The 26919-nt window shown below is 53.0% G+C and overlaps 1 protein-coding gene across 3 annotated transcripts in view; it reads left to right on the top strand.

Moving 5' to 3' along the window:
* Positions 1-26883, top strand: part of SPTBN4 (spectrin beta, non-erythrocytic 4) — a 76425-nt gene extending 49542 nt beyond the window's left edge. The window contains exons 20-35 of one of the 3 annotated variants that reach the window (XM_038528850.1): positions 9782-10006; positions 10992-11081; positions 13403-13681; positions 13773-13903; positions 14719-14923; positions 15340-15720; positions 16539-16783; positions 19174-19312; positions 19407-19491; positions 19883-20079; positions 20626-21257; positions 22254-22323; positions 22872-23164; positions 24300-24473; positions 24620-24662; positions 25822-26883. In XM_038528850.1, coding sequence (XP_038384778.1) covers positions 9782-10006; positions 10992-11081; positions 13403-13681; positions 13773-13903; positions 14719-14923; positions 15340-15720; positions 16539-16783; positions 19174-19312; positions 19407-19491; positions 19883-20079; positions 20626-21257; positions 22254-22323; positions 22872-23164; positions 24300-24473; positions 24620-24662; positions 25822-25980 — 3348 coding nt within the window. In that variant the 3' untranslated portion in view covers positions 25981-26883. Of the gene's footprint in view, positions 1-9781; positions 10007-10991; positions 11082-13402; positions 13682-13772; positions 13904-14718; positions 14924-15339; positions 15721-16538; positions 16784-19173; positions 19313-19406; positions 19492-19882; positions 20080-20625; positions 21258-22253; positions 22324-22871; positions 23165-24144; positions 24474-24619; positions 24663-25821 lie in introns of those variants that run through there. The other 2 variants (XM_038528849.1, XM_038528851.1) reach the window with 2 other exon arrangements.
* Positions 26884-26919: the final 36 nt, after the last annotated feature.

The raw sequence follows: 26919 nt of genomic DNA, 5'->3' as shown, positions 1-26919 counted from the left end.
CTCATTCTACCATTGGGGAAAGCAAGGCACAGAAGGTAAAGCACCTGGCCGAAGGACACACAGCTAGCCAGCATCTCCCTTAGCAAGTGGGGAGGGCTCAGGGAACAGACACGGTGTCTACATTATCTCTGCTCCTAGCTGGCAGCCAGTCAGTGATCAGTATCTGATCACTTGACACGAATGAATGGCTGGAGGTGCGAAAGTGGGTGTTGCTTTTCGCCTCTTAAGATGTAACAGCTCCTGCCTTTAGGTGCCAGGAACAATGCCTGACCATGACCCATGGGAAACTGAGCCTCCAAGAGGCGAACCTGCTGGCCCAGAGTAGCAAGTGAGGAGCTTGGATTCAAATCCAGAACCCTTGGCTCTTCACCATTCCTTTTGATATACCTCCTGCATAGTTATGCTGCTAAAGGGCTTGGCATAGGGCCTGGCAAAAAGAAAGAAAGAGAGAGAGAGAGAGAGAGAGAGAGAGAGAGAGAGAGAGAGAGAGAAAGAAAGAAAGCAAGCTAATAATAAAAGCATAAAAACACTAATTAAAATCCATTCATCTATGCAGCAAAACTTTATTGAGCACCTGCTGTATGCCAACTGCTTTTCTTGGTGCTGGAATACAGCAGTGGGCAAAACTGACTCAAAACCACAACCTTCATGGGGCTCACGTTCTGTCAGGGACATAGTCAAAGGAGCAAAGAGACAAACAGATCTGAATCTGATGCCAGTGATGTCATTGCTTTATGCGCAGCAGCGGCCTCAGATGACTTGGTCTCTTTACACTCTTAGAAATCGTGGAGATCCCCAAACAGCTTTTGTTCGGGTGAATTACACGTACTGATATTTACTGCACTAAAAAATAAACGATTAAACTAAAAGCAACAATAACGGGATGCCTGGGTGGCTCAGTGGTTGAGCGTCTGCCTTTGGCTCAGGTCGTGATCCTGCAATCCTGGGATCAAGTCCTGCATCAGGCTCCCTACAGGGAGCCTGCTTCTCCCTCTGCCTGTGTCTCTGTCTCTCTCTGTGTGTCTCTCGTGAATAAATAAATAAAATCTTTAAAAAAAAAAAACAACGATAACAAATCAATCACATATTAACCCCAAAGCATTCCTTTATGAAGAATAACTTTATTTTCCAAGCTGAAAAAAAATATTAGAGGATTGGCACTGTTTTCAATGCCACAGCTCTTTCACGTCTGGCTTAATATAAGATTCTCACCTTTGCTTCTGCGGCCATTCTGTTTTCTGTGGCAAAAGCACGGGTCATATGGTCCCTGCAAAACCACCCTACACTCTTGGGAGAGAATGAGAATAAAGGCAAGTGGCGGGGCAGCCCCAATGGTCCAGCGGTTTGGCGCTGCCTTCAGCCCAGGGTGTGATCCTGGAGACCCGGGATCGAGTCCCACGAAGGGCTCCCTGCATGGAGCCTGCTTCTCCTTCTGCCTGTGTCTCTGCCTCTTTCTCTCTCTGTGTCTGTCATGAATAAATGAATGAAATATTTTTTTTTAAAGGCAAGTAACCCCTTAGTATTTTTATAAAATAGTTGTAACCTCTCAGACCCCTTGAAAAGATGTTGGCGATGTGGTAAGCTCTCAAGAAACAGGGATCTGTGACTGTCAGGGCACCAGCCAGAAACAGAAGGCATGCTCTGCTGAGGACAGCTTGAGGAAGTTGGTGTAATGGTCATATGCTCTGCCATCACTGTCTTGAAGTTCTTAATAATATTTGAGTGAGGGCCTGCATTTTCATTTTGTACCAGGCCCCATGATTTCGGCAGCTAGTCCTGAGCCTAACCCATCTGGAAGCCAGAAGGCAGGGGGCAGGGGGGCGGATCGGGGCAGTCTGGACTGGGCAGCCCCCTGGGCCACAGAGCAGGGTGGAGAAGCTTAGACCATGGATCAGGAGGGGGAAAAGAAGGCATCCGGTGCCCCAGCAGCTATCACCAGCATTGTCAGTGGTCTCACCACGATTGCTAACGCCTCCCTGGCAGCACATCGCAGTGGGTAAAGGCACAGACTCAGGAATCAGACGGGTCTGGGTTTGAATCCTAACTCTGTGTCTTACCAGTCCGGTGATGTTAGGCAAGTGGCTTTGCCTCTGGCTTTGAACCTCAGGTCTGCAAATGGGAAGCACCATCATACTAAGTCACTTGGCAGCGGGACTGTGGGAGGCAATGTGGCACCATGGTCAAGGCCATGGATGTGGGAGCCTGGCTGCCTGGGGTCAAGCCTGGCTCTCTGATGTACCAACTCGGTGACCTAGAAATTACTTCTCTCTTTGTGCCTCATTTTCTCCTTCAGTAAAATGGGCATAATGATAGTACTGTCCTCATGTGGATATTGTAAAGCTTAAAAGACATACTTTACCAAGTAGCTTCAGAATTACTGACTCAACAGATCTGAGTTTCAGTATTTGTTTAGAGGTTTTTAACATTTTTATTTTATTTATTTATTTTTTAAAGATTTATTTATTTATTTATGAGAGACACAGAGAGAATGGCAGAGACACAGGCAGAGGGAGAAGCAGGCTCCCTGCGGGGAGCCCGATGTGGGACTCAATCCTGAGACTCCAAGATCACGCCCTGGGCCCAAGGCAGATGCTCAACCACTGAGCTACCCAGGTGTCCCAACATTTTCATTTTAATTGTCTTCAACTGGAGGATGTATATCATCACTGTGCTGTGTTCAAAGTTACTTGGGTCATTATTTCCTGACCTTCAGTGTGGTTCTTATTTATGTGAAGTTGTTTCCACTCAGGGCATTCCCCTCACACACACTCATTTTGCAGTTTAAAAATGTATTTTGGAAGGTTATATATGGAATGTTAATATAGTGCCAAAAGTTAGAACGGTCTTCAGTTCACGTGATCTTGCCAAATAGCTTGCCTGAAGCCTGCTGCCAGTTAATGCTCTCTTCGCAGCAGCGAATGAGAGTTCCTGTTTCTGCCCATACTCACCAGCACCTGGTATTGTCAGACTTTTTAGATTTTTTCCCAATCTGATGGATAGATGTTTGCGTTTGTATTTTTTCTGGTAACTGGCGAGCTTGATCATCCCTGTCCTTCTTCCGGCCATTCAGGTTTTGGAGGGAGGATCTGGGGCCTCGTGCTCTTCCGTCCCCATGAAAGGGAGAGGTGTTGAAGCACTCACTGTTCCAGGGAGAGAGGCTGAGGCCCAGCAGAGACATGGGTCTGGCTGGAGTTCACAGAGAGACTGGGAGGCAGGGCCAGGCCCCCTCGTAGGACTTTCCCCAGCAGAGGGAGCCCGAGGCGGTGGGGAGTGGCTCAGGAGGCCACGGCCCCCAGATGGAGCCCAGCTGGGCCTCAGGAGCTGCCCAAGGCCCCCGCTTGTCCCCTGGGGCCGCCTGAGAGCTCAGACACTGGGCACACGCTGGAGGGCGGGCGGCTGCCATCCAGCCGGCAAATTTCCTGGCTGCCGCACCCTCAGGCCCTGGGGCCAGGCAGGGCTGGAGCAGGCTGGTTCGGGCGGAGGGGGTGCGGACATGTGAGCGGTCTGCCCCCTTGGCCTCTCTCCCCGCGCCTGTCTCAGTCCTGCTCCCCGAGTTCCTCTGGGGGCAAATTCTGGGAGTTGCTATCTCTGGTGTCCGTGTCTTTTTATTTCTCTTACTTTCTCATTCTCTTTTCTTTCTGTTTCCATTCTGCATCGCTGCCTCTGTCCCTTGATTCCTACGTCCTCCAGTGTTGTCCCCCCTGCCCTCCCCCTTACCCCGCATATGCTGCAGCTGGCTTCCAGGGAGCCCACCTGGGGTGTAGGCCATGTGACCCCCAGTTCTCACTCAGAGCCTCCTGTCCAACTGTCCTTCCTGGCCCGGGGGCCAGATGGCAGAGTTCCAAGCCCCCGCTTGCCAGTCCTCAGGGGCTGACCAGCTGGTCTGGCTCAGCCACGGGGCTCCCGCCTGGGGAGGGTGGGGGTGGCTGGTCTCCTGCCATCTGGGGGGGACCGGCCAGGGGAAAATGCACTGGAGGCTTTGCAGCTGCTGGGCTGGGTCCCTGGGGACTCCTTACCACCCACTCCACCCCTGCACCCCACCCCCAAGCAAGGCTCTTTCTCTGGCAGAGGAAACACAACACCCCCCACCCCCCATTCTTTGTCTCACATTTCTTCATGAGCTCAGCACAGCCTAGGGGGAGAGTCAGGATACAGAAGCAGCACATCCAGGGACATCCAGGGTTTGAAGCCCTGTTCCATTACCGCATGACCCAGGGCAGGTGATTCCACCTTTCTCAGCCTCCATTACGGAGAATTGGGGTGATGGAGAACCACTGGGATTTTGTGGTGCCATGGCACAGCCCCAGGCTCAAATTCGGGCTCTGGTGGTCTTTACTCTGGGCCAGGGACTGCTCCTCTGAGTCTCAGTCCACTCAGCTGGGAAATGGGAAGGCAGCAAAGTGGATCCAAGTGGGGATCAGGTCGATGGGTGGGGAGGGGGGGTGTCAAGAGCTCATGAGCTCTTAATATGAGCTCATGTTATGTGTCACTACCTACCACATGGCTAGCGCCTGAGGCTTTTCTGGAAGTAGGCCCTTCTGGTTTCTCCTTTTTGGTTTTGTTTTGTTTTACATTTAATGTCTTTTTAAAAATTAAGGTTTAATTCCATACCATTAAATGCACCCTTTTAATGTGTACAGGTCAGTGGTTTCCATGAGTATTTGTAAATCACCCCCAAAAGAGATTCCATTCCCATTAGCTCCCTCTACCAATGAACTCCCTCTACTCATGTTCTCTTTGACTCTATAGATTTGACTATTTTGGACAATTCATATAAATGGAATCACACAATATGTGGTCCTTGGTGTCTGGCTTCTCTCACTTAGCAACGTTTTCAAGAGGAATCCTTGTGGTGGCGTGTATCAGTACCTCATGGCTCCTCTGATTTTGATGTGTAAAGCTGGTTGACTTTTTAAAATTTTTAATTTTGGGGGTGCCTGGTGGCTCAGTCCGTTAAGCATCTGCCTTTGGCTCAGGTCATGATCCCTGAGTCCTGGGATCAAGCCCCACATCGGGCTCTCTGCTCAGCCAGGAGTCTGCTTCTCCCTCTCCCTCTGCCCCTCTTCCCCGCTTGGGCTCTCTTTTTCTCTCTCAAATAAATAAATACAATCTTAAAAAAAGAGAGAAAGAAAATAAAAGTCTTAATATTTAATATGGCCCAGCATCATAGCCTGGTGTTCAGTCCAACAACGAAGTTAGCACACATTTACAGAGACCTACTCTGTGCCAGGCACAGGGCCAGGTGCTGGGATCCAGCAGTGAGCAAAGCAAACATCCCCATCTTCCCCCAGCCCCTTATGCTGTCAGGATTACAGAAATTAATCCTGGTCCAGTGCTCAGAGCAGTGCCTGGCATGGGGCAGGCATCAGAATGTGTTACCTATTATGGCTGTTACGGTAGGAAGTATAATGTGAAAAGTGAAAAGGCTTTCTTCCTCCTCTCCCTACACATGGTCCCACACCCCTCCAGGGGTGTCACTCTTGTCACGGTTTCTGCTGTGTCCTGGAAATCTTCTATGCATACACACCCATGCACATGGCATAGAGGCAGACCATACCGAAGCTTGCGCTTTTCACTTGACAAAACACCCCAGGTGTCCTTTCTTGTCGAAGAATGTATGGATATCCTGGTTGCGTGGTATTCCATGGGGTGGTTCAACAATCTATCTTTAACCAGCCCTCTGTTGAGAGACCTCTGGGCTGTTTCTAATCTTCTGCTAATATAAATAGCACTGTAGGAGACATCCTTGTCCATACCCATTTGAGCCTACGTGCAAACATTTCTGTAGAAAAGAGTCCTCAAAGTAAAATTTCTAGGCCAAAAGGTGTATGCATGAAACTTTGGGAGGGATATGGCCAAGTATCCCCATGAAAAGGCAGTGGACACACCTGCAAGTGACAGCTCTCTTCTCCCTGTCGTCACCATCATTAGGCATCATTAAGCTTTCTCATTCTTTGCTAATCTGAGAACCGAAAGATACTGTCTTACAGTTATTTTAATTTGCATTTCCCTTAACATTGAAGGTGGCTGAACATCTTTTGTGTGTTGAATGGCCTCTGTACTTCTGTATCCTTTGCTCATGCCTGCAGGGAAGGATCCACAGCAAATGGGTGTTCAAAATATGTGGCATTCTTGCAGAAGTAGAAAAGTGTTAGTCCTGGGATGATTCCATTTCGGGTCATACGGCCTCTTGGTGGGCAGGTTATGGAGAGGTTTTCATCTAGTGGAGAACTGGAACTTATTAGCATTTCAGATTATATTTTAAGAGTTTCCAGAATTTGAATGCATTTAGATTTTCTACGCATTGCTGCAGTGATGTTCTTAGTGAAAAAAAGGTTTTGGAGTGACTGTTTTACTTTTCTTTGATTTCTGCAGCTTGTAATTGCGCCTTTTGAACATTTCCTTTTATGTGCTTTTGGCTTGTTAACAACGTTTGATTTTTATCCATTTTTATGACTCCTACAGATTGTGAACTGCATCAGCTGAGGCTCTTTGGGGTGCAGTTCATAGAACTTCAACCCACATTGACTTAGGCTAAAGGGGGAGGCTCTTGGCTCACAAATTGCTGAAAAACTCTGGGGGCAGGCAGCTTCAGGCGTGGCTGGATCAGCTACTCAAATTATGTCCTCAGCAATCTGTCTCCATTTCTGGGTCCTGCTTTCCTCTGTGGTGGCCTCATTATCAGGGAGCCTATTTCTGCCTGGTGGCAAGTTGGCCCCCCAATACCCCAGGCCTGTGTCCTACCAACCGAGGAACTGCATGGGAATCAGAGCACCCTCCTGAGCTCACACACTTTTCCTGCAAACGTGGGAAGAATTTCGGGCGCCTGGGTGGCTCAGTGGGTTAAATGTACCACTCTTGATCTCAGCTCAGGTCTTGAGCTCTGGTCGGGAGTTCAAACACCAGATTGGGCTCCATGCTGGGTGTAGCACTTATTAAAAAAAAAAAAAAAAAAAAAAAAAAGCTGCTTTTTCTTTTAGAACTTTATTTATTTAAGAGAGAGAGAGCACAAGCAGAGGGGGCAGCAGGCAGAGGGAGAGGGAGAAGCAGGCTCCCCGCAGAGCAGGAAGCCTGAGGCGGGGCTCCATCCTCAGACTCTGGGATTATGATCTGAGCCAAAGGCAGACCCTAACCAGGCTGAACTACCCAGGCACCTAAAAAAAAAAAAAAAAAAAAAAAGTTTAAAAAGTGGGAAGAGTTTTCATTGGCTGATCCTAGGTCACATGCCATCTCTTACCCAATCCCCACAGCCAGGGTGGTTTTCAGTGTTCTGATTGGCTAGCTTGGCCCCTGAGGCCTCTTGGCGCTCTAGGTTTTTTTTCAGTCAGAGCTCAGGCCTCAGGCCTGAGCTATAGCCCCTCTGCGTACAGAACTTTGGAACAAAAGTCTTCACTTGGTTCTTGGGTTTTGACTATTGAGTTGCAATCCTTTGCTCTAATCTGTTACCACTTGACTTCATTGCTGTAATACTGAATTCTTTCATGGCTTTCCCCCATCTGTTCAGAGTCACACAAGTAATACATAAGTATATTCTTTTGGTTAAAGATCTTACTAACGTAGAGGTCTTCAGTGAAACATAATGTCTCCCTTAACCGTACCACCCATTCACGCACCCCAAAGAAACCTCAGTTGTGATTTGGCGTGCAGGATCCCTCTGGACCTTTTTCTGTGCATTTACTGACTACCTGTATGGATTTTTAATATTTTAAGATTTTAATTCAAAATTTTTACAAATTACACTTTATGGTTCAGACATCAAAAGCTATATAAAAAAATCCTATGTGACAAGTCTCTCCTTCACCCCAGTCTCATCCCCCCTGATAGGTACCATCTGTGATTAATTTCTTGTTTATCCCCGAGAATTTTTATGAATGGGCAACCCATGACAAATATATTCAAATGTGTGTTCTAAGTTGCTTTTTTCTCTTAACAGCAACTCTTGGTCATTATTCCATACTGATGTGGATTTGTTTAACCGTTTCACTCTTGTTGGGCATCATGTTTGTTTCCAATTTTTTGCCATTATAAACTCTGCAACAGTGTGATCCTTGGACACACATCTCAGCTACAGTGAACATCCTTGGGCAAACATCTTTGTGCACATGTGCCAGTATTTCTTTAGTTGTATTCCTAGAAGTGGAAGTGCAAGCGCTGGGTCAAAGCATATAAATATTTTTGCATTTTGATAGGATCTGCCAAGTTGCCTTCCAAAAAGGCTCCACTAATTTACACCACCACCGGCCGACAGTGGCTGAACATGCCCATCTCCCTGCATCTTTGCCAATAGTAGATATTATCCATCTTTTACATGTCTGCCAATCTGGCGAATAGGAGAGGGTACCTTGTTTTAGTTTGCATTTTCCTGCTGATTAGTGAGACTAGGCATCTCTTCCATGTGCTTATTTTTATTTCTTCTTTTTTTTTAAGGTTTTATTTATTCATTTGAGAGAGGTAGAGAAAACACGAGTGGGGAATGGGGGAGAGAGGGAGAAGCAGGTTCCCCACTGAGCAGGGAGCCCCATGCCAGGACCCTGGGATCATGACCTGAGCTGGGCCACCCAGATGCCCCTGTGTGCTTATTTCTACTTCTCTGTGTTGCCTATTCACTGGGAGTGGTGCCTATTCGAATTGGAGCAGTCTTTTTCTTTGCCAGTGACATTCATTTGTGCATTGAACAAATCGCAACTGAAGACCTGTTACATGCCAGAGACTGTTCTAGGCGCTCAGAAATACAGAAGTCAATTGACATAAACCCTTCCCTCATGAAGCTCCCATTCTAGAAGAAGGAGGCCAATAAAAAAGCCACAAGTAAAGACAGAATTGTCTGATGGTGCTAAGTGGATACGAAGGAAGCAGGATAAAGGGAATTCTTTGTCAAAGAAACTAGTTCCTTGTTCTATTACGTGTTATGTTAAATTTTTTTTTCAGGTTGCCATTTGCCTTCTAACTACATCTAGAAATGTGGGTTGCTGCAAAAGTATTTTATGTGGCCAAATTTATAAATCTTTCCCTTTATGATTTTTTCTTTGCCTTTTTTTTTCTTGGAAAGATTTTCTCCATCCTAAGATTATAAAAGCATTTGCCCAGGTTTTCTTCTGCGCCTTATGGATTTACTTATTCCATTTAAGTCTTTAATCCATCTGGAATTGTTTTCAGCATAAAGAGCAAGGAAGGGATCCAGCTAAATTGGTTAGCCAGTTGGCCCGTGACCACTCATTGAATAATCCATCCTTTCCTTGGGGATTTGAAATGGCATCTATAAAATGTATGAATTCTCCAGGGTGTTTGGGTCTGCTTTTGCACTTTCTGTCTATCCCTATAGCATACCAACCATTTAAATCACTATCACTTTATATTTATGACATTTGGGAAAGTTGGCTCTTTGGACAAATTACCTAACTTCTCTGGGCCTCAGCTTCCACCTCTGTAAAAAGAGGATATCACCAAATTTGAAGGGTGGTCCTGAGAATTAATGAATTAATGGCCTTTACCCCAGGGGGGCAGGTAAGTCTCTTTGAGAAGGTAACGTTTGAGCTGAAATCTAACTGACTTGGAAGAGCATGCCCGGTAGAGGGAATAACAGAGGCAAAGGCCTGGAGGCAAGAACTAGGTTAGTGTGTGGCAGTTATCAAGAGAGGAGCACAGCGCTAACGGCGGGATTGAGCAGGGGCCGAGTGAAATGGGGGCGTCTTGGCGGTCACCCTAAAGGTACTGGAGAGCCACAGCAGCATTGGGAGGGAGGGTGGAGCCCGTTGACTCCGCGCTGCCCCTGTCCCCACAGTCGATGGAGTCGCAGGTGGAGGAGTGGTACCGCGAGGTGGGAGAGTTGCAGGCGCAGACCGCCGCGCTGCCGCTGGAGCCGGCCAGCAAGGAGCTGGTGGGCGAGCGGCAGAACGCGGTGGGCGAGCGCCTGGTGCGCCTGCTCGAGCCGTTGCAGGAGCGCCGCCGCCTGCTGCTCGCCTCTAAGGAGCTGCACCAGGTGGCGCACGACCTCGACGACGAGCTGGTGAGGACCTGCGCGGGGACTGGGGCGGGGCCGCGGGATGGGCTGGGGAGGGATGGTTGCGGGCGGCGGCGGCGGGACCGGACCCCGCAGGGGAGCCCGCGGCCGGCGGGGGCGTGGAGGCCACGAGTGGGGGCGGGGCCGGGGGGCCTTGGCGAGTTCACGGGCGGCGCTGGCTGGGAGACCTCCCACTGACCCGCTGCCGGACTAGTCACCCATTCACGCCTTCACTTCTTCATTCATTCATTCATTCATTCATTCACCTTTCCGCGTTTACTCATTTGCATTCATTCGTTGATTTATTCATGAAGTCATTTAGTTATTCATTGACTCATCTTTTATTCTTTCCTCCACTGATTTATTGCTATTCATTTATTCACTCACCCCTCATTCATTCCTTTTTCTCATTCAGTTCCTGGCTTCCTGACTTGCTCATTCATTCTTCCGCTCATTAATTTGCTCATACACTTGATCATTAGGGGCCCAGCTCTGTACTTGAATGATGCAGGGGTCACAGGGGGGACCCAGCAGACCCCATTTCCCCCATAGAGGGCTCAAGAGTCCTAGGGAGAAAACAGACTTATCTCCAGACAATGACAACTCAGGGTGGTTAGGGCTCTTATGAGGGAGTTTAGGAAGCTGTGGGAGCCCAGAGGAGGCAACTGGCCAAGGTCCAAAGTCAGGGAGTGTTTCCTAGAGGAGGGGATGCCTGAGTTGAGACATGAAGGGAGAGTCTCCGTGAGCCAGAGCGGTAAGGGAATTGCAGGATGCAAGACCTGTCTGTGCAAAGGACAGAGGTAAGTGAGCATGAACCTGGCTTGAGTGCAGAGTAAAACAGAGCATGTCGAGAGAGAGGAGGCCAAAGCAGTGACCAGGCTCTTTAATGAGGAAGGGCCTTAGATGCTGTGCAGGTGGCTTACAGTTTAATTGGGATGCAGGGGTCCTTGGGTGTATTCTCCCCTTGACTTTCTCCCTGTATCATCTCCAGGCATGGGTCCAGGAGCGACTGCCATTGGCCATGCAGACGGAGCGAGGCAATGGTTTGCAGGCTGTCCAGCAGTACATCAAAAAGAACCAGGTGAGCAGAGCCAGGGTGAGGGTCTGGGTTAGGATACATTGGGATACAAATGAAAGAAACAGCTCAAAGTGGTTAAAGCCAAAAACAAAGGAGGGGGAGGGGAATCTGTTTGCTCTTGTCATTGAGAAGACTGTGGACAGCAGGTATAGATGCATTCAGGTACTTCCATGATGTCATGAATCTCTCAACTCCCCTGTGTGTGTGTGTGTGTGTGTGTGTGTGTGTTTCTGTGTTAGCTTTGTTGTCAGGCCAATTATCCTTTCTTGATGGTAAAAGACCTTCAATAGATTCCAGTGTACATCCCATCAGTGGGAGTGAAAAGGATTTCTCTCAATAATTTCAGCAATAGTCCCAGGGATAACTCTTATTGGCTCAGCTTGAGTCACATGCCCATTTCTGAACTGATCGTGGTGGCCAGGGATTTAGACTGCTGTGTCGGCCCGGTCTGGACTCAGGCCCACTCTTGGAATCTGCAGGTAGAGTCAGTCTAACTTAATTACCTGGGCTGAGATGGAGACACTGAGGGTTCCCCAGAGGAAAGTCAGGGTCCCATGAGTAACAGTAGGAGAATGGCTATTGGACAAGGAGAAATAAAAGCAACAAGAAGAAAGAACCCAAACCACCCACAGGGAGAAAGGATAGAGATGATCAGCGAGAGAGCTCTGACTCCGGCTGGTGTCTACTTCACTCATTGTGGGGGGAGCTTTTGAGCCTCTAAGATCTCTGGATCTCTGTTCATCTCCCTGGGCCTCAGTTCTACATCTAAATAAGTAGAGCATTGGTCTAGAGCAGTGGTTTTCAAATCACTTAGCAGAGGAACTTTTTGGTCAAAGCAACTCATTCACCAAAACCCAGTGTAAGACACATGAGAAATACTACCACTACTAATTACACATTGATTAAAGACTTGCTGTATACTAAGTACAGTCCTAGGGTGTTATACGTGGGTTTAAAAAACAATTTAATCCCCACAACCCTATCAGATAGGTATTCTCATTATTCCCCTTTACCAAAAAACAGGAATTGGGAGAATGGGCCCTGAAAGATGGGGAGGTGGCTTTACAAATTATTCTCAAAAGATTTGTGACCATCCAGCCCCAGCTAGGTTTCTTTAAGAGGCTGGAGGGTTTTGTTTTCGTTTTTCTATTTTGATGAAAACACTCTTGGCTGGTGTTTTTTGTTTGTTTTGTTTTTTGTTTTTTAAGATTTTTTTTTTGAGAGCCTGTGCACCTGTGCATGGCGATGGGGGGGCCAGAGGGAGAGGGAGAAACAGACTCCCTGCTGAGTTGGGAGCCCAAGTAGGAAGGCAGATGCTTAACTGACTGAGCCACACAGGAGCCCAAAAAAACACTCTTGGCTGTTGACTGTTTGGGGACAAGAAGAACTGGTCCATCCCTTTTACAGTTGAAGGAAAGAACCAAGTCCACTTCATGCTTAAGGCAGGGGGAGCTCCCCTGTGCATGTGCAGGAGTGCTGGATGCTCCAGGGCCGGCAGAGGAGTAACAGCATCTAGTATTGATTGAGCACCTACTGTGTGCCAGGCACAGTTCTGAGTGCTCCAGGGTACAGCAACCCCCTGAGGTGGACATTAAGCACGCCACCACCAGCCATGGGAAGTTGGCAAGTTCCTTAACCTCTCTGTGCCTCAGTTTCCTAGAGAACTGGAGCTGCACTGAGGACTAGATGAGTGGCGGCATCACGCAAGGCCCCTGCATAGCAAAGTGCCTGGCAGGTGGCAGGAGCTCAGGGTTGCCTATTATCACCTCCGTTTGCAAGTCAAGGAAACTGAGGCACAGGAGAAGCTAAGTAAGGTGTGCGCCAAGTACAGAGCTGATTGAAGGAACCTTCTGGGCTGATAGAAGTGTCCCATATTCTGACCTGGGTATGCGTGTACCCACGTGTAAATACGTGTTGAACTCTACCCAGATTTGCACGCCTCATTGCACGTGAATTACACACCCACTGTCCCCAGCAGCCTGATTCTCAGCCCGATTCGGCCATGAGTGGGTATTTTACACCACCAGGGTCTTGGTTAAGAGCAGTGTCTGGAGCCTGCGTCCTGTGTTCAAATCCTGTTGCCCCCTTACTAGCTGCTTGCTCTCAGGCGATGAACTGCGCCTCTCAGTCCTGTTTTCCCACCTGCAGCATGGGGGTTTGAGTGAGCGAGGAACAGTAAACTGCCTGGGGGTGCCTGGCGCAAGGGGGGGCGCTCTGTGGGGGTTTCTGATTCCCTCCGTGGGGCCGTGCCAGTCTCCCGGGGTGCGGGCAGTGCCGGGCCTGGGAAGGCCCCTCTCCACCCACGCCCCCACCTCTGCCCCCAGGGCCTGCGGCGGGAGATCCAGGCGCACGGGCCGCGGCTGGAGGAGGTGCTGGAGCGCGCGGGCGCGCTGGCGTCGCTGCGCAGCCCCGAGGCGGAGGCCGTGCGCCGAGGCCAGGAGCAGCTGCAGGGCGCCTGGTCCGGGCTGCGGGAGGCGGCCGAGCGGCGGCAGCAGGTGCTGGACGCCGCCTTCCAGGTGGAGCAGTACTACTTCGATGTGGCCGAGGTGGAGGCGTGGCTGGGCGAGCAGGAGCTGCTCATGATGAGTGAGGATAAGGGCAAGGTGCGCCCGGGCTGGGGGTGCGGGGGGCCTGGGGGCGCTGGAGCCCGGGGCCGGCCGCTGCAGCCTCATCGCGGGCGCCGTGTGCCCCCAGGACGAACAGAGCACCCTGCAGCTGCTCAAGAAGCACCTGCAGCTGGAGCAGGGCGTGGAGAACTACGAGGAAAGCATCGCGCAGCTGTCGCGCCAGTGCCGGGCGCTGCTGGAGATGGGGCACCCCGACAGGTGGGCGGGGCCCGTTCTTAAGGAATGATTCAGAAGGATCTGAAACTTCGCTCTTGGAAATTGCGATAGGGCTCCACTTGGACTTTAGGGTGGGAGGGGCCGTCACTGAGCTGGAGCCCTCGGATTTCAGCATGTGGTTGGAGCCCCAAGTGGCCGGGCAATGCCCCAGGGATGGTTAAGAGGGTGATCCAGGGGTACTGGGATTTGAGTGTAGGGGTGAGAGGTGATGTCTCAGGCTCAGGAAAGAAGGAAGAGCTCAGGACAAGGAAGGGTCCTCTTCCCACCCAGTGTCTGGGCAGCTTCTGGAAGGACAGAAAAGCTTGGAGTGCCGTGACTGGGGATAGCCCCAGACCTCCTGGGTGGCCAGGCGTGGGGCCTCCCTGAGGCCAGAAGTAGGGGTCACATCTGGGAGGCCTGGACTAGGGGTGAGACCTGAGAGGGGGCACAGGGCTAGACCTCTGTCCTCCAGAGCTGGAGGTGAGATGGGTTGGCCAGGGATTCAAGTAGGGAGTTAGGAGCCCCACTCAGGTCCCTGGAGAGTTAAGCACTGGGACCACGGAGAGGCTGAGGGAAGTGGGAGCAGTGAGCTTGTGAAGCTTAGGGAAGCAAAGCTTTCACTGAGTGCTAGGATGCAAGTACTGGATTCACTGAATCCAAGCCTTGTGGAAGAGAGGCTCCCCACGAAGGAGTCTGAGTAGATGCTACCCTGGCTGAAGGTTCAGAGGAAACACAGCCTTGCCCTGAGAGAGGATGGCAGGGGGTCACAGCTCTGTCCTGGAAGTCTCCATCCCTGCCCCCTCCCTGTCTTCCATCAGCGAGCAGATCAGCCGTCGGCAATCGCAGGTGGACCGCCTGTACGTGGCCCTCAAGGAGCTGGGTGAGGAGCGCAGGGTGGGCCTGGAGCAGCAGTACTGGCTGTACCAGCTCAGCCGCCAGGTGGACGAGCTCGAGCACTGGATTGCGGAGAAGGAGGTGGTGGCTGGCTCGCCTGAGCTTGGCCAGGACTTTGAGCACGTCACGGTGAGCATCATTAGTAATAACATCAATACCCGTGGCTCCTGTGTATGCTACTAGGGTTCTCTGGTCCTCAATTTCCCCAGCTGTCAGATGAGGATAATAAATAGCCCCCACCTCCTGACTCTTTGTGCGCCCAAAGAATTGCCATAGCGTAAAGCACTTAGGATAATACTCCGCGCACACAGCGCCTAACATAGGAAGTGGTAGTTACTGTCACCTGATTATTTTTCTTGTTGTTGTTACTGTTATTGCTACAGAGAAAGTGCTCCATAAGTGTGAGATACTACTTTTCTTAGCATGACTGTCATCATCATCATCATCGTTACGATTATTACTCTTACCTGCTACAAGATGGTGGGCCGGGGTGGCGGGGCTCGTGTGTGCAGGACCTTTGCTCAAGCCGTGTTCCCCGGGGGCAGGTGTTGCAGGAGAAATTCTCAGAGTTCGCCAATGAGACGGGCACTGCAGGGCGGGAGCGGCTGGCGGCCGTGAACCAGATGGTGGATGAGCTGATTGAGTGCGGCCACACGGCGGCGGCCACCATGGCCGAGTGGAAGGACGGCCTGAACGAGGCCTGGGCCGAGCTGCTGGAGCTTATGGGCACTCGGGCCCAGCTGCTGGCTGCCTCCCGGGAGCTGCATAAGTTCTTCAGCGATGCCCGAGAGCTTCAGGGACAGATCGAGGAGAAGCGGAGGCGACTGCCCCGCCTGACCGCCCCGCCTGAGCCGAGACCCAGCGCCAGCTCCATGCAGCGGACCCTGCGCGCCTTTGAGCATGACCTGCAGCTCCTCGTGTCCCAGGTGGGGTGCCGGCGGCCAAGAGGGGAGGTGGGAGGGTCTGCAGTGTGGCCAAGGGGCGTTGGGCAGCAGGGCAGGCAAAACTCAGGCTATAGAGCAGGCGGAGATTTGACAGTGGAACAGGTGAAAACAGACCAGAGAACAGAGAGAAGGGAGATGAGGGGGGCAGGTAAAAACCCACTGACTGCATGGTGCCTGGAAGTCAGACGGTGCCTGAGAACGCTGGTAGAGTGTGTCTAAAAGAGATGAGACGAGGTTTCCAGTGGAGACTGGGCAGGGGGTCTCCTAGAGGCTGTGAAGGGAATCTTACCCAAATCCAGATGGAGAGCCTAAGAGAAATTTCAGAGGGTTCTGAGAAATCTGGCTGCGGGGCAGATGGAAATTAGATAGCAGGTCTCTGATGGAAATCGTATGATTTTCCTGAAAAGACATTCGATGGGGGTGGATTTCATGGACATGGCAACAGAGCTAACAGAAATCAGGCTGTGGAGCTCACAGGAATTGGGAGGCAGATCTGAGAAATCAGATGGAAACAAAGCTGTGGGCCTAATAGAGCTCGCATGGCCAACTGGAGAAATTGGGCTACCAGTCCAGTGGAAGGTAGAAACTGAACAGTCATCGTCATATGAACCATAGAGATGACTGTTAGAAGTCAGGCAGAAAGTGGGCATGTCAACCAGAAATCAGGTGGCGGGTAAGAGGGAGACCCCGCTGTGGGGTTGCAAGGGTGCAGGGTCCTGGCACCCAGCCAGCACGTGGGGGCAGGAGGGCAGGGCTGGGACCTCATGGAGGGCCGGTGCTGGAGCTAGCATGCCCCTCAGGTACGGCAGCTACAGGAAGGGGCGGCCCAGCTGCGGACGGTGTACGCGGGTGAGCACGCAGAGGCCATCGCCAGCCGGGAGCAGGAAGTACTACAGGGCTGGAAAGAGCTGCTGGCCGCCTGTGAGGACGCCCGCCTGCACGTCAGCTCCACGGCCGACGCCCTGCGATTCCACAGCCAGGCCCGGGACCTGCTCTCCTGGATGGATGGCATCGCCAGCCAGATTGGGGCCGCTGACAAGCCCAGGTGCCCCTCATCCCACCTCGGGCTTCCTACCTGCTTCTGGGCGCCCACCCCCAACCCATCAGAGTCCCCTTCCCATAGGAAATCACAACAGCCAACACCTGGGTGGCAGGCACTGTACTAAAACCTTCATGTGTATTATGACCCCTTGTCAGGCCTGGCCTTGGCGACTCAGAGCACAGGGCATCCTCCTGCCTTTGGGCCTTCCCAGTTGTGGGAGGGTCACAGCATGGGATAGGCCACAGCCGGGATAGGGACAGCGATGTGTGGCACTGTATTAGCGGCTCAACCCAGAGGGTAGCGGGCACTGATTTATTGCTGATGTGGGGGTCCAGCCGAAGCCTATGTCTTGGTGATTGGGACCCACGGTCTTTCCATCTCTCAGCCCTGGGAGTTACATTCAGCTGCAGAGGAGGAAAAAATCACATGGGAACTTTCAGGGACTAAACCTCCGCCCAGTAGTCCCAACCTGTCTGCCAACGAGGCTGGGAGACAGTCCAATGGTGTGTCCGGAAGACAGGGATTTCGAGTGTGGTGGACACACAGCATTATTTCTACGACTGTGAGGCCTTGCCTATGTTCATTTGCCCAGCAAATATTTATCAACTGCTTACCAGGCGCTGGATGGTGAGCAAGGGCAAGCTGCTGCCCTGATGCAGCTTACATTCTGAGGGTGGAGACAGGCAACACATAAATTGAAAAGCATCTACTATTATTTCAGATAGCAGTAAGTGCTCTGAAGACAAATAGAGTAAGGGAAGGGGGTGAGGGGTTGGCTGGCAAGGCCTCTCCGAGGATGGGATGTTTGTGTGAAGACCTAGGTGAAGTGATGGTGAGGTGGGTAAAGACTGCGGGGCAGGGTTTTCCAGGTGGAGGGATCAACAAGTGCAAAGACCCCGCGGTAGGTTGTGGTTATGTGTGTCAGAGGCAGAGGTAGACAATCATTATGTCTGGATGGAGTGAGTGATGTGGGTGAGAGGCGGAAGATCACCCCAGATGTTGCGGGAAAGAGTATGGAGGGCAAGGTAGAAACAGGTGGACCAGCCAGGAGGCTGCTGCTATAATGCAGATGAGAGGTGGGGGTGGCTTGGTCCAGTGTGGAGGTTGTACAGATGGGGAGAAGTGATTCGTTTTAGGAGTTAACATCTTTTTATTATGAAAAAATTCAGATATACACAGAGGTAGCAATACCAGTATAGGGACCCCACATGTGGAGGGTGGACACCCATCAACATTTGGCCCATCCTGTTTCATCTGTACACTTCCCCACCTCTCGCTGAGTTCTCTTAAAACCCAGTCTCAGGCTTCACTCATTTCACAGGGTATGTTTTAAAATTATAAATGTCCAGTGTAACTGCATTAGCTTCAGGGGCTGAGAGAAAAAAAAAAAAAAAAAGAGGAGTTATGGATGAATGATGGGTGAATTTACTGAGGTGGAGAACTTCAGGGGAGGCACTTCTGGGAGATAGAGAATCAGAGATCATTCTAGATACACTAAGTCTTAGGTAGGCATCATTATAATGTGGGAGCTTCAAAAATAAGTTTGGACCAAAAAAAAAAGAAAGAAAGAAAGAAAAGTTTGGACATATTAAGTCTTATAAAGCTATACTTGCTGACTGTTGGGACCTTCAGAAATTTGGGATTTGTTTCAGACCTATGATAGCTGAGAACAGTCCAATGGTTATATAATGCAAGCTATGAATGTGAGCCACATATAGAATTTAAGATCTTCTTGTAATCACATCAAAAAAATACAAAGAAGCAAGTGAAAATTAATCTTAGTAATTCATTCTATGTAACCCCATAGACCCCAAATATGATCACTTTAACAAGAATTATTGAGGGGGGCCGGGCTGGCTCAGTCAGGAGAACATGTGACTCTTGATCATGAGCTCAAGCCCCACACTGGGGATAGAGTTTACTTTAAAAAGAATTAAAAATATTATTAAAAAATAAATAAAAGTACTGAGATATTTTACATTCCTCAAAATATGGTGTGTACTTTACACTTCAACACATCTCAGTTCAGACTGGCTGCATTTCTAGGGCTCCATGGCCTACCCATGTTTAGTGGCTACCTACCGTTTGGATAGCACAGACTTAGAATGTTCAGATCGCTGACTAGTGGAGCCTTCAGAAGCATAGCTGGAAAAAATCAGGAAGAAAATGGACCTTGAAATCTGAGGTTAGAATCATCAAAGTGTGATATTCTAACCCCTTGGAAAAAGTTGGAATCACTGAGTGAAGAGCCTTGGCCTCTCAGAACCTGGTCTGAGAAGGTGGGTGCCCCAACATGCTCAGCGATTTAGGCTCCTCAGGAGTCGTATCTGTCATGGGGGCTGGGGGAGGCTACCTGAGACTCAGATTCCTGCCCCCTGCCCCGAACACTGTAGGGACGTGTCATCAGTGGAGGTGCTCATGAACTACCACCAGGGCCTGAAGACTGAGCTGGAGGCACGGGGGCCAGAGCTGACAGCCTGCCAGGAGCTGGGGCGCTCTCTGCTGCTCAACAAGAGTGCCATGGCTGATGAGGTGGGAAGGGGTGCAGGGGCTCCCCCTCCGCCATCCAGGCCCATTGTGGTGGGAGTCATCCTTGACGCCTTTCCTACCCATCTGCCACTCCCAGATCCAGGCACAACTGGACAAGCTGGGAACCAGGAAGGAAGAGGTGTCAGACAAGTGGGACCGCCATTGGGAATGGCTGCAGCAGAGTGAGTGGGGGCCCAGACACATGGGGCTCAAGGGCACAGGGACCTGCTCCGGCACATTTGGAAAGGGCCAGAGGAAAAAAAAAAAAAAAAGGAAAGGGCCAGAGGGTGACACAGCAGGTTTTGGACACCACTCATGGGTGCCCAGCAACATGAAGGCCTGGGAGGGTGGACAAGAGGACTGCCTTGCCATTGAACCCCTGCTGCCAGTCACCTAGAGGAGAAGCTGGTGCCCTCAGAGAGGCCCCCAAGCCCTCTCATTCTTGCAGAGCCCAGAGTGGTCAGGGCTGGGATACAGGAAGCCAGAGGGTGTGGAGGGTCAGAGAAAACAGCCCGTGCCCGTGAAGGCCCCACAGGCGCCCCCATCCCTCTGACCCCCAATGTCTCCCCTCAGTGCTGGAAGTGCACCAATTTGCCCAGGAGGCGGTGGTGGCCGACGCCTGGCTGACAGCCCAAGAGCCGCTCCTGCAGAGCCGGGAGCTGGGCAGCAGCGTGGATGAGGTGGAGCAGCTTATCCGGCGACACGAGGCCTTCCGCAAAGCGGCCGCAGCCTGGGAAGAAAGGTTCAGCTCCCTGCGGCGCCTGACCACGGTCAGCACCCCACACCCTGCCCGGGCCACCCCCCCACCCCCACCAGCCATCCCTCTATGTGAGACAGACACAGATCCTGATGGGACTCCCAATCCAGTGGGGGACGAGGGAACAGAGCCTGTCACCTGACAGTGACAGCCCAGGGCTGGGATGGGGGGGAAACACAAGGGGCTGTGGGAGCCCAGAAGCACTTGTCCTGGCTTAGGGGGTTCGGAGCCCATCTGAGACTTGAAGAATGAGAGACCATTGTGTTAAGGTCCTGGGTTGGGAGGACATTCCGGAAGGAGGCTACAGGGGTCAGAAAGGCAGCTAGAGAAAGTGATGATTTAGCCCAGTCTTAACACTAAATGTTTGCCAAGGAAAATAGGAATTAAGTTCCCGGCAGGGAAAAGCATGGGCCCAGGCCTGCACAAACTTGCTTTTTCAATAATAGAAACTGCTAAACTGCGTGGGGAGGCGTGGGGAGGCCGACAACCCAGAGGCGGGGTTCAGACTACCCCCAGCCCCCCAGGCCCCCCTACCTGACCCTGGCCCCTCCCTTCCCAGATAGAGAAACTCAAGGCGGAACAGAGCAAGCAGCCCCCCACCCCCCTGCTGGGGCGCAAGTTCTTTGGAGACCCCACGGAACTGGCGGCCAAGGCAGCGCCCCTCCTGCGGCCAGGGGGGTACGACAGGGGCTTGGAGCCCCTGGCTCGCCGGGCCTCGGACACACTGTCGGCGGAGGTGCGGACCCGGGTGGGGTACGTGCGCCAGGAGCTCAAGCCCGAGCGCCTCCAGCCGCGCATCGACCGGCTGCCGGAGATCCCGGGGAGGGTGGAGCCCCCGGCCCCGCCGGCCGCACCGGAGAATGTGGTGGAGACCCCCGGGGCCCTCGCCGCGGTGGCGGCGGTGGCGGAGCAGGTGCGGCCGCGGCCGGAGCGCCAGGAATCAGCTGATCGCGCGGAGGAGCTGCCCAGGAGGCGGCGGCCAGAGCGGCAGGAGTCCGCCGATCAATCCGAGGAGGCTGCGCGGAGGCGACGGCCCGAGCGGCAGGAGTCGGCCGAGCACGAGACAGCGCATAGCCTCACCCTGGGCCGCTACGAGCAGATGGAGCGGCGGCGCGAGCGGCGTGAGCGGCGGTTGGAGAGACAGGAGTCCAGCGAGCAGGAGATGCCCACCCGAGGAGAGCTGGCCAAGGGGTGAGGCCCCAGTGTGCCCGGGGAGTGAGGGAAAGCGGGCTCGAAGGGCTCCTGGAGCCACACAGGCCCAGTGGGGGAGGGCTTCCGGGGCTCAGGACTGCTTAAGATACTGTCCTGGCACCCGTTTTGTGGAGGGGTAAGCTGAGGCTGAAAGAGGTTAGGAGGGATGCCCATTGTCCCACAGCTAGGTGGCCTGGGTGGGGATTTTGTGCCTTTGCACCTTAGTTTCTCTGTTGGGTTAGTGGTAGAACCATAATCTCCCTAATAGGACATAAGACCCTTTATCACAGTTTCAGCCTGATAAATGGGGGGTGGGGGGTTACCATCATCTCCTTTTTGTGGATAGGGCCCCTGTGGCTCAGAGAGGGCAAGTCACTCAGTTTGGATCAAGTAGGCCTGGAACCCAGGCCTTTCAGACCCCTGTGTGAGCCAGAGTGTGAGGAGCAGATAGATCCAATCGGCGGCATCTCCAGAAAGAGGCCTTTGGCCAAATACATTTTGGAGACAATGACTTCTTCGTTTTAATTTTATATATCACGAACAGTTGCCGAGTCCCCAATCAGCGTGTGGTTTGTGCTGGGGAGAGCAGTGACCAAACCAGCCTCAGCCCTGCTTTCATGGAGATGGCAGTCTGGTGGGGGAAACAGACTTGTCACCGGATAGTGATGACCCAGAATGATCAGGGCAGGGATGGGGCAAGTCCAGGGGTCTTGGGAACTCAGGGGATGAGTAGAAAAAAGGCAACACAATGTTCAAAGGCTTAAAGGCACCAGTTTGCATTTTCCTCTGGTTAAAACTCAAAGAGGAGGCTCTGTCCTCCGTTCAACAGACATGTCCCAAGTACCCGTGGTGTATAAGGCAAGCATCTGAGAAAGGCAGAGTGGACAGGGGCCTGGCACCTCAGGCTAAGAGGTGGAGGCTCCTCCAGCCAACCAGGCTGGTCCCTGGGAGAGGGCATCCCAGTTCCATTGGGTCTTTCCGCCTCCCTCCTCCCAGGAAGGCCACCCTGGCTGACATTGTGGAGCAGCTGCAGGAGAAAGAAGCAGGCCCAGGGCTCCCTGTTGGGGTAAGTTGAGCCTTAGGACCGGTTGGCGGTATGGGGGGAACCCCCTCCTCGGAGCAAGAATCAGGACCCAGAAACACCAATGCCTAGCCCTCCTTCCCCCGGATCTGAACCCTGCAGTTTCTCAGGGGATGATAGAGAGGGCCCCCAGGTGCCTCCCACAGTCTGAAAATTTCTCCTTTAGAAAGATGAGGCCGCCAGCCTAAGGAGACTCCTACCCCCCTCTACACACACTTCCCACATCTGTCGTGGGGTCTCAGATATCCTCACAGACAGCCGCGCGCACACACCCTGCCTGCACCCCCACCTCCATAGGGCTAGGGCTTTCCTCCCCAAGATCGAGAGCGATTCCAAACCCAGGAGTCCTGACAGTCTCACTCCCAACACCGATGGGGCCCCTAAGAGTTAAGCCTCCAGCCCTGAGGTCTTCCTTCCGGTCCTCGCCTCCAAGACAGATGGGACCCCCCCACCCCCGACCCGTGAGTCCCCCAGACAGAGGGCCCCAACACCCCCCCATGGACAGCACCCCTCTTCCCCCTCCCTTCACACAGCCGTCGCTGCCTCAGCCTCGCGAGCTTCCCCCAGGCCGCCTGCCCAACGGGCTTGAGCCGCCCGAGCGGACACCTCGGCCGGACCGGCCGCGGGCGCGGGACCGGCCCAAGCCGCGCCGGCGGCCGCGGCCCAGAGAGGGTGGTGAGGGCGGGGGAAGCCGGCGCTCGCGCTCCGCCCCGGCCCAGGGCGGCTCCGCCCCCGCGCCTCCGCCACCGCCCACTCACACAGTGCAGCACGAGGGCTTCCTGCTGCGCAAGCGCGAGCTCGACGCTAACCGCAAGTCGTCCAACCGGTGAGCGCGTGGGCGGGGCTTTGGAAGGCGGGTCCCAAGCTCAGTGTCCAATGAGTGAATAGACGGGGCTGAGGAGGGGGGTGGTACTAACCGTCCGGGAATCCGGAGGGTGGCGGGAGTAGGCGGGGCCTGGAGAGGGGCGGGGCTTAATGTCAAGAACTCAAACCTACTAACGGGACGTGAACTTAGCGTGTCGGATGGGCGAGGGGGTGGGGCCTAGGTGGGAGCCGGAATCGAAGAAAGTATTCCCGGCGCAGATAAGCTGAGATCCAAGCTCATAGCGATCAATTCAAGAGTCAAGTAGCGCTAATAGCAAGTTGGACTTGGGGTCCGGCCTACAGGGTTCCAATGGCTTGTGAGGTGGAGCCTGGAGAGGTCATCCAGCCAGGGAATGGGGTGGGTCCACCCTCGAAGTTGCGCATCGTGGCTGGGGTGGGCGGAGAGGTCTGAAAAAGGGGCGGAGACACTGCTCTGAGGTCTGAGGTGGGGGGCACATCTAGGGGTCCAGATAGTGATGTGCTTACTCTTGGTAGTCCAACCCTTAATTGTCCAGTTGGACGGTAGAATCTAGGGAGAGGTGGAGTCAAAAAGGGAAGCGCTGGCCAACCAACAGAGTGAGGCAGAACAGGTTGAGATTATGCCCTGAGGCAGTCTTTCTTCCTTGTGGTGAGGCCAAGGTGCTAATAAAGGGGCGCCTTTGGTGTATTTTACTCTTGAGGGACTTCCTCCTCCGTTGAGGCTTTGGCCAAATGGGGAGATAGGAATTCCACATTCCAGACAGTGGACCAGTCCATATATTCTTTCAGGGGATTCCATGGTGGGTGGAGGAGTGCCAGGGAACATGCCCGAGCAAAGGCTTATGGAGAAGACAGCTTAAGTCTTGCCTTCAGGAAATTCAGCGTGGGAGGGGATGTGGCAGGGTAACCCCAGCAGGGGCCAGCATCAGGCTTGGAACTGAGAGTCTTAGATTCTCCCCTCAGCCTAGAAACAGCCATAAGGAAGAGGACCCCGGACATAGGACCCAAGCAGAGCAAAGGCCCAGAGGAAGGAAGGGGCAGGCATTTTCAGGGTATTCATGAAGAGTTCCCAGGCAGAGTGCTGTAACTCTGCCTTGAGCCCCGTGTCGTCGCCCCAGGTCGTGGGTGAGCCTGTACTGCGTGCTCAGCAAGGGGGAGCTGGGCTTCTACAAGGACGCCAAGGGCCCGGCGTCTGGGGGCACACACGGCGGGGAGCCACTGCTCAGCCTGCACAAGGCCACCAGCGAGGTGGCTAGTGACTACAAGAAAAAGAAGCACGTCTTCAAGCTCCAGTGAGCCCCCAAATGGGCAAGAGGGAGGGATCCAAGGCCCACCTTCCCCCTCCCAGCAATACCCTGCTTCCCCCAGAGGAGAGTTGGTGGATGGGTGGGCCGGGCCCCTGCCCCAGATTCCCCAAGTCCTGTCTCCCCTTCTACAGGACCCAGGATGGCAGCGAGTTTTTGCTCCAGGCTAAAGATGAGGTGAGATCTGGTCCTTTCTCTCCCCCATCTAGACCTCAAGAACTACCTTGGCTTGCTGGTTCCTGGCCCAGAGCAATGGAGCTGTGAGCCAGAAACACAAGCCAGAGTCACCAGGCTGTGATGGGAAAGCCCACTAGCAGTGAGAGCCTAGAGGAAACCCCTAACCTATGGTGGGGGGGGGGGGGAGGCAGGGATCAGGAGGGCTGCCTGGAGGCTCCAGGACAAAGTCCAGCTTCCTTGCCTTGGCCACAGAGATGACACAGGAAAGATAAGAGGTGGAAGTTAGTTAAAAAGGAATGATTCAGGCAGAGAGAACTGCCAAGTGCAGAGAACCAGAGGTGCAGAAATGCAGAGCATTGACTGTGCTGGTGGAGGGTTCAAGGAGAGAAGATCCCAGAAAGGTTTCCAGGGGCTAGATCTCACAGAGCATTGTGGGCCATTTGGAGGAGGTTGGAGTTTGTCCTAAAGGCACTGGAGATCCATGGCAGACTTTTAAGCAAGATTGGGGAGGGGGGTCACAGCAATATATAAGAAAGATCTTTTGTCAATAGGGTAGATTGGGAAGGGGGAGAGGGGAGGTGTGGAGCCAGGAGGCAACCAGGACAGGGACCCAGGTGGGAGGACACAAGGCTGGACACCAGCTGACTTGTGGGAGGGGCATGGAGGTGGTTTAAAGAGATGTTGAAAATAATAATACTTGTTATCTCCTTCCTTTTTACAAAGGGCTCTGGAGTATTCCTCGGAGTATACTCAGGGAGTATTCTCTCCCTGCCTCCTTATTTTTAAAATGGGGATAAAAATAGTTTTCCATTTTAGGGTTCTTGTGAGAATTAAGTTGATACACACAGAGCCACATATATGACCTGGCGAATATCAGTGCTCTATAAATCTCTGCTGATGTTGTTGGTTGTTATGTTTATCTCTATAGTGGGAATTTGATATAATGCTATTGCACAGGATTAAGAGAATTAATCCACAGAAGCACTTAGAACAGAGCCTGGCACATATTAGGGGCTATGTAACTGTTTGGGTTATTATTATTAACCCATTTAATAGATTGGAAAACTGAAGTTCAGAGGGCAGTCGGATTCCAGGGTCATCTATTGCGCGGTCTCCCTTCTTCCAAAAGCGGACTCTGTTGCCCTGTTTCTCTCTCCAGGAGGAGATGAACGGCTGGCTGGAGGCCGTGGCCGCTTCCGTGGGCGAGCACGCTGAGATCGCCCGCTGGGGACAGACACTACCCACCACGTCCTCCACGGACGAAGGCAACCCCAAGCGAGAGGCGGGGGAGCGGAGGGCCAGCGGGCGCAGGAAGTGACTTCCCACCTTCTGGGCCTGACACACATCCCCGCCCCTCTCGCCGCACTGTGGGCAAAAAGACACTTTCTCTTCCGCAGGGGCGGGCGCCTCTAGTTCCACCAACACTGCGGACGCGCCAAGATGGGCACTGGAAAGGAGGGGACTTCTCCTGCACTCCAGGAAGTGGTGGGGGGATTGCTGCCCCTATAGCCATATCTCGGCCCCTTCCTGCTCGCCACCCCACCCCAGGTGCTGGGGCTCCATTATTTTTATGCAATAACTGAGTTGGAGGGGGCGGGTAAAGGGGCCAGTTGAGCCAAGCCCCCTGCCCGGATCTCCAGATCCTGCCCCAAGAAGCTGGGGTGGTAGGGGGCGATAATTCCTGCCCCCCTCTCCGCCCTAGGGATGGGCATGGGGCCGCTGGTGAGGTCCCCTGGACCATCCAGGGTGCTAGGGGGTGGGGAGGGGACGCCTCCTCCCCGCCTTTACCTCACTTCCAATGCTGCCTTGATCTCTGTCTGGGAAGGGGGAGTGAAGGGGCTTTGGCCCCTGCACTCCGCCGTCTCAGAGCCATGCGGTTAATTCCTGACTTAGTTTATTTTTGCAAAACGTCGACCTCCTCCCCCCCCCCCCCCCGCCCCGCATCCGCGAAGGCTTTTTAATGGGAGGGGCGTCAAAGCTCAAAACTGTCTTCCTCTCTCCTCCCCCCTCCAGCTGTAAATGCCACTTGGTGAGGGGAGGGGCGAGAGGAAGCCCTCCCCCCTGCATGCTTCTGGCCGGAGCACCTCCCTAGGGAGTGGGGGAACAGGGTTGTGGCAGCCCCCATGGTCGCCTGGAGGAGCCGCTGGGGCCTGGGGGTGTGGGGCGGTGTGGCAGGCGCACACTGTATGTACCTATAATAAATCCTTTGGCTTTGACGGTCTATGCCGGTTTGTTCGCGTTTAATGGGCCGCGCCTG

This window comes from Canis lupus, chromosome 1, assembly GCF_011100685.1.
Source record: "Canis lupus familiaris isolate Mischka breed German Shepherd chromosome 1, alternate assembly UU_Cfam_GSD_1.0, whole genome shotgun sequence".
In the NCBI taxonomy this organism is placed as follows: Eukaryota; Metazoa; Chordata; class Mammalia; order Carnivora; family Canidae; genus Canis; species Canis lupus.
The sequence above is the reverse complement of the archived record's forward strand: the minus strand, read 5'-3'. Positions and strand labels throughout refer to the sequence as shown.